Source organism: Hypanus sabinus, chromosome 1, assembly GCF_030144855.1.
Source record: "Hypanus sabinus isolate sHypSab1 chromosome 1, sHypSab1.hap1, whole genome shotgun sequence".
In the NCBI taxonomy this organism is placed as follows: Eukaryota; Metazoa; Chordata; class Chondrichthyes; order Myliobatiformes; family Dasyatidae; genus Hypanus; species Hypanus sabinus.
The window spans coordinates 93,118,265-93,130,364 of NC_082706.1; the positions used below are offsets into that span (position 1 = coordinate 93,118,265).

Below are 12,100 nucleotides of genomic sequence, written 5' to 3' on the forward strand. Positions count from 1 at the left end.
CTACGTCATACGACACGGCACATAGTGAACAAACTGTTACATACTGTCTTTGTACCAGTGCTGTCTGCCATCAATACGTTTAATCTTTAGACATATCCTTATCTTGTGCTCTCTGGCTTCGGAGCATATGTTTACACATCAGAAAGTCTTATCCATAAACTCAGTGATCAGCCCCCTCAAGGACACACGTGTCTCCTTGTGCAGAACTGCAGTGAATGTTTCTTCACTGTGCCTATGAATAATCTGTGTCACAAAATGATCACTCCAGGAATAAATATTTGCCTTTTAGCAAATACATTTGTCTACCTGGTCACCACAGTAACTCCGCACTCACACCACCAGAGGACAAGATTGAAGCCAGACGACTTGAGCAGTTCGGTACCAACACTACCCACTGCACCACCTCGGAGCCCTTTGGAGAAAATACCTTCTCAAAATACAGGGCTTTCCTTTCTCTCCTACCTAACCCTACCCAGCCCTCTTTGTTCAATAAAACAATGGCCCCGATGGCATCTGATAATAAGATATATGAGCAGAATTAAGCCATTTGGCCCATTGAGTTTGTTTCGCCATTCTACCATGGCTTTCTTTTACTCGCTGTACAATAATAACAAGATCAAGCAAGTATAGTTGCCCCTGAATTCCTGTAGTCACACAGCTCAGAAACAGGCCCTTCAGCCTATCATCTCTGATCTGCAATCTATAGTAACCTAATCCAAATTCTTACACTCAACCCTTTCCTTCTGTGCAGTGCATTTCAAATGCTCAGTAAATATTAAACTCTTTGAGATTATTTGCTTTCATCAGCCTCTCAGACAGTGAGTTCCAGTTCCCATTCACCCTCTTGGTGAAAGTATTTTTCCTCAAATCCTCTCTAAATCTCTTCTGCCTCAACTTAAAGCTATGCCTTCTTGTCAGAGAAACCTCGGCTATGGGGCTAAGGTTTTTGACTACCCAATTCATTTTGTGTAACTCAATGTGTTGACTCAACCTGGTCTGCTCCAAAGAGAAGCTTTGAATCTTGAATCTTGAATCTGATCTTGGGTCTTCTGTATAAAAGTTGCAATCTGATATTGCCATCTTACTCCCTGAACATTCACATCCTCCTCTCGCCAGCTTGGCAGTATTGTCATGTGATCTGCAACATGTCCTCCAACATGTTATTTTCTCTGTCCGTGCAGTTTGAAGAGTAACATGGTATCTCATTGTCTTGATGCAAGTAGGGGAGGAAGGATATATTTGTACAGCTTGCTATGTGGGTTCTGATGAACACAAGTTGCTTCACAGTCTTTTAATGCTCTTTATAAAATGTCACAGCCGCACATACAGCAATGAGCTAAAGCTTGGTGGCTCTTTTTTGGTTGTGTTGGCTCAGTGCTTTCAGGCTTAAATGTATTCTGCCTAATGGACGAGCGGAGAAGAGAGGATGTCCTGAGTGAGTGGTATCTTTGATAATGCTTTAACTGAGGCAGTGAGAAGTATAGATGGAGTGCACAGAGGGGAGACTGGTTTCTGTGATTTGCTGAGCTGTGTCTACAACTCTGCGGTTTCCTGCAGCAGTGTGCAGAGCAGTTGCCATACCAAGCTGTTATGCGTCCAGTAGGAGGTTGTGGTTAGGCTTAGGTTCTGCTGAAACATATTGAAATGATTTGTTTACCTTTGCAACCAACACAACTTAAGGATGTGCGATGGTCGGCTCTGGTGCCTTGATAAAAGTTGGTAAGGATCAACGGTGACATGTCAAATTTTCTTTAGCCTTATCAAGAAGTTGAGGTGCTTCTTTGGCTGTGACATCTATATGCTTTGACTAGGACAGGTTATTGTGATGTTTACTCCCTGGGGAGCCTGCTGCCCTGACTTTGTGTTTTAGGAAGTACTGGGGAGCAGGCTTCCCAGGGAATAAACATCACCAATAGTGTGTCCTAGGCAAAGTCTTAATCCATCAACTTGACTAACACTGTGTGTCTGAGGGATCAGGGAGAAGCTTGAGTGACCTCCAGCAGGCAGCACTTCCTCTGCACTCTACAGCACTGCTCAGGGCTGTCAGTCGGGATCGTTGTGTTCAAGTCTCAGCAGTGGAACAGAATTTTGTGACTGGGAATCTGTGGCTGAAAGTACCGGATGTAAACAAAAAACAAAGCAGCATACCAAAGGCAACGTTGGGAGCGAGCAATTAGAACATAGCGCAGTACAGGCCTTTCAGCTCACAATGATCCGCTGTCTTTTAACCTACTCCGAGAACGATCTTAACACTTCCCTCCCTCATAGACCTCCATTTTTCTTTCATCAAAGTGCCTACCTAAGACTTGCTTTCAATTACCTTAAAGTCCTGCCCTCTTCTCTTGCCCATTTCCACCCTTGGGAAACAAAAAAGGCCCCGGCTGTTCACTCTGTAGCAACATGGGCAAAATGCTGGAGGAACTCAGCAGGTCAAGCAGCAACTGTGGCGGGGGGAGTAAATAGGCAACATTTTGGGCTGAGGTCCTTTTTACAGGACTGGAAAAAGAAGGGAGAAGATGCCAGCATAAGGAAGGTAGGAAATGGGGAAGGAGCACAAGCTCGAAGGTGCTAGGTGAAGTGGGTGGGGGACGGGGGGAAATGAAGTCAGAAGCTATGAGCTGATAGGTAGAAAAGATAATGGACTGGAGAACAAGGAATCTAATAGGAGAGGAGAGTGGACCTGGGAGAAATAGGAGGAGGAGAGGGTGTGATGGGCAGGTGAGGAAATAAGGTAAAGAGGCCAGAGTGGGGAATTGAAAAAAATGGAAGGGGAAAAGCTATCAGAAGTTGGAGAAATCGATGTTCATACCATTAGGTTGAAGGCTACCTGGTCAGAATATGAGGTGTTGTTCCTCCAACCTTATCATCTTAAACTTCTCTATCAAGTCACCTCTCATCTTCCTTTGCTTCTAAGAAAATGACCCACAGTTCGCTTAACCTTTCCTCATAAGACACGTTCCCTAATGCAGGCAGCATCCTGCTCAATGTCCACTGCACCCATAAAGCCTCCACAACCTTCCTATAATGAGGCGACCATAATTGAACATAATACTCTAAGTGTAGTCAAGCCAGAGTTTTACAGACTGTAACATTACCTCGTGCCTCTTGACTTCAATCTCCCAAACCATACAAATTCTTAATCACCCAATCAACTTGCACTTCACACTTTCCTGGTTTGAGCTCCATCTGTCAATTCTCAGCCCTTTATTATTACACCGACCTTCATGCCATCTGCAAACTTAATGTCTGTTCCTTCCACTTCTTCATCCAAGACGTATAAAAATCACAATGAGCAGGTCTCCCAGAACAGATTCCTGTGGAACACCACTGGTCACTGACCTCCGGGCAGACTACGTTCCATCTATTACCATCTTCTGTCTTCTATGAGCAAGCCAATTATGAAATCCTATACCTCCTGACTTTGTGAATGAGTCGACTATGGGGAGCTTTGTCGAACACCTTAGTAAGATCCATATCCTGTATATCCACTGCTCTACCTTTTTTGATTTGTTTTGTCACATCCTTGAAGAATTCATTCAGGCTCATGAGGCATGACCTGTCCCTCACAAAGGAATCAAGACTGTGCTCCTCCAAATGCTTGTGAATACTTTCCAGTAGTTTGCCATCACTGATGTATCACTGGTCTATCCCTATTACCGTTCTTGATCAAAGGAATAACTTTTGCCATGCTCTAATTTTCTGGTACTACTCCTATAGCCAGTGAGGATTCAGAGATCAACACCAAAGGTGCAGCAATCTCTTGCCTCGCTTCCCATTGTAACCTGGGGTATATCCTAATTGGTCTCAGGGACTTAGTTATCCTAATGATTTTCAAAATTTCCATCACATGCTCTTTCTCTAGCATATCAACCTGCTTTACTCTGTCCTCACAAATATCAAGGTCGCTCTCACTACTAAACACTATTTGTTAAGGACATCTCCTATCTCCTCTGACTCCAATCCCATTTCATTTATATCCATGTTCAGTCCTACTGTCACTCTAGTTACCTACTGTTCTTTGTTATATGTAGAATACCTTTGGGGTTTTCCTTAATCCTGCTTGCCAAGCCTTCCTTGCGTACATTTTTTGTTCTCCATCATCTTGTCTTGAACTCTTTCCTGGGTACTCTGTAACTCTTTAGAACCCTCTCTAATCCTTGCTCCGTAAACCTTAAGAATGCTTCTTCCTTCCCTTTGACTAGATGTTCCACATCTCTTGTCAATCATGGTTCGGTCACCTTACCATCCTTTCCCTGCCTCCATGGCACAAACCTGTCCAGAAGCCCATGCAAGTGCTCCTTAAACAATTGACATCTTTTTCATTGTGTTTCCTTGAGTACATCTGATCCCAATTTACACTCTCTAGCTCCTGTCGAATAGCATCATAATTTTCCCTCCCCCATTTAGGTACTCTTGCATACCAACTGCTCCTGTCCCTTTAAAAGGCAGCGGTAAAGTTCTGGGAGCTGTCTCCAAAATGCTCACCCACAGAGATCTGTAACCTGACCAACTTTGTTGCCTGCGTTGATCTCATGGAAGAGGCAGGTGAACAGAAATGATAACATAGAACATACATTATATGAATATACTTAACGATCAACTTAGCCCTTCCTCCTAAGCAGCTCAAAGTCCTCCATATTTTACATCCATGTGCATACCTACCTATGAATTTTCAAACATCTCTTTTGTATCAGCATCTACCACTACCCTTGGCAGACCATTCCACGCACTGACCAACTCTCTCTTATTGCCTTATGCCAGTATTCACCAGCCTGGTTGGTCCAAGAAATTGGTTTGTCAGGGGGATGAGTTTTATGTATCCATGAAAGTGTGCTGTAATGCTGCAGTTGAGGTTCTTTGACCTAAAATCCCTCTTTGGTAGATCTGCTCTTTTCACTTCTCTTCCACTCTTTAGCGAGACCTCCAAACTTTTCCCTTTGGGCATTGGCCTTTGAAACCAAACATGGAATGTGCTTTCACTGGCATTTCATTCAGTGCCGACTAGTTTATAATTTAGTGTGTGTCAAATTATTTTAAGCTGTTTCTGTGGTTCATGAAATGTATTATCTTCAACACCAGGCAAATCCAGAGGCTTTCTGAATATCTCCAGATGACCGAGACAAAAGTAAACCTTTCCAGTTCTCACAACGTATTATCCAAGGGGATGAAACGCTTGGCCCTTGTTCAGCTTTGTAACTTGGACTATAAGGGGGTGGTTTGCACCCAATGATGGGCCTATCCCAACCCCAAACATCAGCTACCCTGGGGTTCAGGAGTAGACGACATCATAACTGTTTTGAGTAGTTGGAAAGTTGTTGCTGGTTTGTGTGCTCGCACAATGCACTGTTGTGCTCTCGTGGCAGCGCAGAGAGGAATGAGGAACAAAAAAACCCCACTCGGACACGATGGATTGAAGTCCCAGAGCTGTTCTTCAATCCCAGTCAAATCCACTGTATCACTGACACATTCACATAGCTTCCATGAAATAAGCGTTCTTTCTAGGATGGGATTTTTTTTTATGAGTGTCCATCCAAACCTGCACTAAGTGAACTTCACACTCAAGGGAACTTTGAATTGGAACTTGCTAAATTTAATTTTTTGTTTGGAAGAGATGAAGCATTTGGAGTTGGAATACTCTTTCAAATATTGGAAGTATTACAATATTCCAAGTATTGGAAATCTGCGGAATCCTCCTTAGCAGAATAGCTGGAGAAACAACCTGTGCAGAGAATAATCTGGGGGGTGGGGTGCTGGAGGGAGAGAACGCGAATGAACCATGGGGAAGGAAATTGACATTGACACCATCAGCAAAGCAACACGTAATGTTTTCTGTTAAAATTAAAGTTCCACAATGCCATTTTTTTTCCTCCCACACTAAAGGACTGGATCATTGCACCTGAAGGCTACGCAGCCTATTACTGTGATGGAGAATGCTCGTTCCCACTCAATGCACACATGAATGCCACGAACCATGCCATTGTTCAGACACTGGTGAGTAACATACTGAGAATTTTCATTTTAACTTTCTTTTAAATGTGGATCCAGGGCACCTTGTTTTATTTTGGAGTTAATTCAGCCTTGAAGTGGTGCTTGCTTAATCTGGTTTAAACCCATTATTAAGTGGAGCATTAGTGAGGCAGAGGTTGGCTAACACTATGAATACCATTGTGAATTTCATGTTACATCAGATTTAGTTCCAGTCAAACGTACCAAGGCTATGGGCATTTGGGTACTGAACTAAGATGTTATAAATTGATAATATTTTTGCTTGGAGCTGATTTCCAGCCTGGTATGCAGGAGTTGGGATTAATGTCAACACTATACCTTTGAAGAGATGAGGTTAGTGCAGCTGTGGTGAGTCCACTTCTATTGGTCCTTGTCCTCCTATACCCAGCATTCAACTATAGCTGCAGCCATCATTTCATTTTTCTACCCACTCTTTGGAATGGAGTGAGTTCAGTACTGGGAATTACATCCCCTGGTTGCCATCTTCTGCATTGACATCCAAGCATGAAACTTCAGGTGTTTCTAAAGGAGGGAAGGCCATCTGATGTTGACTAAGGACATGACATGAAGTCTTAAAGTCATGTGGTCCATGTGCGTACTAACAATGTGGGAAGAATAATTTAAGAGATTCTACTGAGGGAATGTGAGCAGCTAGGGACTAAATTAAAACACAGAACTGAAAAGGTAATAATCTCTGGATCGTTTACCTGAACCATGTGCAAATTGGCATGTGCAGATCAGAGAACGAATGTGTGGTTCAAAGATTGACGTGGGGGAAGTGGGTTTGAACTCGTGGGACACTGGCACCAGTACTGGGGAAAAAATCTGTTCCAATGGGATGGGCTCCGCCTGAACCCAGGGTCCTGTGAGTTAGGCTTTAAACTAAATGGGGGGGGGGGGGGCAGCTTGAAAAGTATGGATAAGGTAAGGGGAAAGAGAGTGCAGGACAAGTTACTGAAGTCTCCGGAACAAATAGATCAAAAAGTTTAAAAAGGGATCATTTAACTTCAGGCAACCTGGAGACAAAATCGAAAAGGGTGGTGAATACAGGACTGAAGATGTTATATTTGAATGCATGCGGTATACAAAATAAGGTAAATTATCTTGTAGCACAGTTAGAGATAACAGGTATGAAATTCTGGAGCTGTGGCTGAAAGGTTGCAACTAGGAGCTTAACATCCAAGAACACACAACATCTAAAAGACAGGCAGATAAGCAGAGGGACTGGGATGGCTTTGCTGGTTAAAAAAATTAAATCAAATCCTTAGAAAGAAGTGACCTAGGATCAGAAGATGTAGAATCCTAGTGGGTAGAGTTAAGAAACTGCAAAGTTAAAAAGACCTTGATGGGGGTTATATGAACAGTAGCTAGGGAGTAGAGTACAAATTACAACAATAGAAAATTCATGTGAAAAAGGAAAAGTTATGGTGGTCATGGGGGATTTCAAACTATGGGTCAATAGGGAAAAACAGGTTGGAACTGGATCCCAAGAAGAGGAATTTGTAGAATGCCTATGAGGTGGTTTTTTATAGCAACTTGTCAATGAGCCCACTAGGGAAAAGGCAATCTTGGATTGAGTGTTGTGCAATTAACCCAATTTACATAGAAATATAGAAAATAGGTGCAGAAGTAGGCCAGCTGTGGTCTCACCAAGGTCTTGTACAACTGCAGTAGAACCTCCCTGCTCCTGTACTCGAATCCTCTTGCTTTGAATGCCAACATACCATTTGCCTTTTTCACCTGCATGCTCGCTTTCAATGACTGGTGTACAATGACACCCAGATCTTGTTGCACCTCCCCTTTTCCTAATCTGCCACCATTTCAGATAATAATCTGTTTTCCTGTTCTTGCAACCAAAGTGGATAACCTCACATTTATCCACATTAAATTGCATCTGCCATGAATTTTCCCACTCACCTAACCTATCCAAGTCACCCTGCATCCTCCTCACAGCTAACACCGCTGCCCAGCTTCGTGTCATCCGCAAACTTGGAGATGCTGCATTTAATTCCCTCGTCTAAATCATTAGTATATATTGTAAACTACTGAGGTCCCAGCACTGAGCCTTGCGGTACCCCACTAGTCACCGCCTTCCAATCTGAAAAGGTCCCGTTTATTTCCACTCTGCTTCCAGTTTGCCAACCAATTCTCTATCTACATCAATACCATACCCCCAATACCGTGTGCTTTAAGTTTGCACACTAATCTCCTGCGTGGCACCTTGTCAAAAGCCTTGATTAGGGAGCTTAAGATGAACTCTTCAGAGGCAGTGATCACAATATGTTAGAATTCTCTCTGCAGTTTGAGAGGAAGAAGCTAAAACCAGATCTTTCAAAATTACTGTGGAATAAACATAACCACAGAGGCATGAGAAATTTGCTGGCCAAAGCTGATTGGAAGGGGACACCAGCAGGGATCAGAGTACAGCAAAAATGGATGGTGTTTCCAGGAGTAACTTGGAAGCTGCAGACAAGAAGCATTCTAAAAGGATGATGAGGCAACCATAGCTGACAAGGGAAGTCAAAGACAGTATAAAAGCCAAAGAGAGGGCATAAAATAATGCAAAAATAGACCCAATCTAAATGATTAGGAAGCTTTTAAGAACTAACAAAAGGAAGTCAAGAGTGGACATTGGACTGCTGAAAAATTATGCTGCAGAGGTAGTAATGGGGGACAAACCTAATGGATATTTTGTATCAGTCTTCACTGTGGAAGGCACCAGACATTCGAGTGCCAAGAGGCAGGAATGAGTAGTCACCATTACTAAGGATAAGGTGCTTAGGAAGCTGAAAGGCCTTCGGATAGATAGGTCACCTGTGCCAGATAGACTGTACCTCTGGGCTGTGAAAGTAGCAGCTGAAAAGAGTGTGGAGGTATTAGTAATAATCTTCAAAGAATTACTAGATTCTGGAATGGTTCCAGAGGACTAGAAAATCGCGGATCATTCAGTTGTTTCTGAAGGGAAGCAGAAAACAGGAAATTATAGGTCTGACTCCACTTAATGATATTAGAGTCCATTATTAAGGATGAGGTTTGGAATTACTTGGCAGCTCATGATAAAATAGGATGAAGTCAGCACAGTTTCCTTAAGGGGAAATTTTGCCTGACAAATCTGTTGTAATTCTTGATGAAATAACAGGCAGGATAGACAGTGGAGAGTCAGTGATTGTTGTGTACTTGGATTTTAAAAAAGCCTTTGACAAGGTACCACACAAAGGTTATGAAGAAAGCTTTTGGCACATTGGTCTTCATAGATCAAAGTACTGAGTACAGGAGTTGTTGGTATTGGGTACAGTTTTGGTCACCTATCTACAGAAAAAAATAGACAATAGGTGCAGAAGTAGATCATTTGGCCCTTCGAGCCTGCACCGCCATTCTGAGATCATGGCTAATCACCTACTATCAACACCTGGTTCCTGCCTTGTCCCCATATCCCTTGATTCCCCTATCCATAAGATACCTATCTAGCTCCTTCTTGAAAGCATCCAGAGAATTGGCCTCCACTGCCTTCCGAGGCAGTGCATTCCACACCCCCACAACTCTCTGGGAGAAGTTTTTCCTTAACTCTGTCCTAAATGACCTACCCCTTATCCTCAAACCATGCCCTCTGGTCCCAGCAGCTGGAACATACTTCCTGCCTCTATCTTGTCCAATCCCTTAATAATCTTATATGATGCAACCAGATTCCCCCCTCAATCTCCTTAATTCCAGCGTGTACAAGCCCAGTCTCTCTAACCTCTCTGCGCAAGACAGTCCGGACATCCCAGGAATTAACCTTGTGAATCTACGCTGCATGTCCTCTATAGCAAAACTGTACACAATACTCCAGGTGTGGTCTCACCAGGGCCCTGTACAAATGCAAAAAGATTTCCTTGCTCTTGTACTCAATTCCCTTTGTAATAAAGGGCAACATTCCATTAGCCTTCTTCACTGCCTGCTGAACTTGCTCATTCACCTTCAGTGACTGATGAACGAGGACTCCTAGACCTCTTTGTATTTCTCCCTTACCTAACTACACCATTCAGATAATAATCTGCCTTCCTGTTCTTACTCCCAAAGTGGATAACCTCGCACTTATTCACATTACACGTCATCTGCCAAGTATCTGCCCACTCACTCAGCTTTTCCAAGTCACCCTGAATTCTCCTAACATCCTCATCATGTCACACTGCCACCCAGCTTTGTATCATCAGCAAACTTGCTGATGTTATTCTCAGTGCCTTCGTCTAAATCGTTGACGTAAATCGTAAACAGCTGTGGTCCCAATACCAAGCCCTGTGGCACCCCACTAGTCACCACCTGCCATTCCGAGAAACACCCATTCACCGCTACCCTTTGCTTTCTATCTGCCAACCAGTTTTCTATCCATGTCAATATCTTCCCCATGTAAATATGTAAAGATGTAAATAAGATTGAAATATTTTGGAGAAAATTTACATGTTGCCAGGACTGGAGGACCCAAGTTATAAGGAAGGATTGAATAGGTTAGAACTGAGATTGGGTGAGACTCCAACTAGAAGTCATGGGTTAGGGGTGAAAGGAGAAATGTTTAAGGAAAACCTGAGGCGGAAACTTCTTCACTCAGGGTGGTGAGAGTGTGGAACAAGCCGCCAGCACAAGTGGTGGATCCAATTTTGATTTCAATGTTTAAGAGAAGTTTTTATAAGTATAAGGATAGGAGGGGTGGAGGATGATAGGGTTAGGCAGTTTCAATAGTTTGGCATGGACTAGATGGGCCAAAGGGCTTGTTTCTGCACTATAGGGTTCTGTGACTCTATGACAAGAGCCTATGCTATTACTGTAAAGATACCAGCATATAAAGGAGATTGGGTGACTAGCAGATGGCTCGTCATTTTACAGCCCATTTCACCATCATATTGATATCTCCTTGTAGCATAAGACTGCCTTCCACACTGTTGACAAGTCCACCTGTCTGTCATCTGCGACCTCACTGATCACTCATGCATGTTAGAACAGCTGAGGTCCCAGCGGACAACCACAAGTCATGGGCATCTAGTCACAAAAACATCCCTCTACCATCACCCTCTGGATCCTGTTACCAAGACAATTTTGGATTCAGTTTACCAAATTGCCTCTCATGGGCTCTATCTAACCAACATGTAGGACCTTTAGTAAAAGACATCTACTGCCCATCCTCCTCAGTGTGCTTTCTCACCTCTTCAAAATATTTGATCAGATAATGGCCAGGCAAGATATGCCATTGAAAGCATGCAAGACTAAGGAAAAAACACCCCTTTCCCTAAATCTGGGCACATTTGTAGTCTTGTATTCTCTATCAAGTTCTAAAGTCTTTGTGTCAGAACCAGCCTTTTCTGTTACCTGTGATTTTACCTCAGTTTTTCTTGTCTATTAATATACCCTCATGTTTGTATTGTCAGCCATGTCTGGCAGAAGCATAATTACCTCATTAACCCATTTGTCTCACCTATTACATAAAATCCTTTTGTCTTTTTCATCCCTCCAGCTGCCTTCTCAGCCAGTTGAACATCCTCCCCCACCCCCAATCTCTTTCCCTGTTCTGGTGATAGCCCATTGACCTGAATGTTAACTTTAACTATCTCTCCCTCTCCAGATGCTGCCTGGCCTGCTGGGTACTTACAGAAATTTCATTTTATTTTTGTTAGCCACACCAAATACTTGTCGAGTGCTCCCCCAGACATCTGCACCGAAACAAACTTGCTAATGAATAGGAAGCAATTAAAGATAGGAACAGCAACCAAGTCACAGCTGAGAAACTAGAGTCAAAATTACCATGGCAACTCCCCTACAAGATTGTGTACCACAAACAGAAAGCTAGCTTTGCAATGACTGTCCGATTACTACTTAGCTCCACTTATAGTAACCTCTAGCCATTGAAGGGTGGGAGGAACTGATTGCTAAGTGTGGGTTTTAAATAGAGGAAGGTGGTAGGATTATGTGGCAACTTCATTTAATCTTAAATAAGTCCCCCAGTCTGTACTCAGCAGTTATAACCTACCAATAGCTATTGTTGAAAAAATTCCTATTGGGAGAAATTTGACTTTTGTAGCCACTAATTAAACAGCTGCTAAGAACATCTACACCATCTGTTTGT

General features: G+C 42.9%; 1 protein-coding gene across 1 annotated transcript in view; it reads left to right on the forward strand.

Moving 5' to 3' along the window:
* The window catches only part of bmp6 (bone morphogenetic protein 6), a 140,858-nt gene that overhangs the window by 128,126 nt on the left and 632 nt on the right, over positions 1 to 12,100 (forward strand). Inside the window, exon 6 of the mRNA XM_059972381.1 lies at positions 5,881 to 5,991. Within this exon, the coding sequence (XP_059828364.1) occupies positions 5,881 to 5,991 (111 nt within the window). The remainder of the gene's footprint in view (positions 1 to 5,880; positions 5,992 to 12,100) is intronic.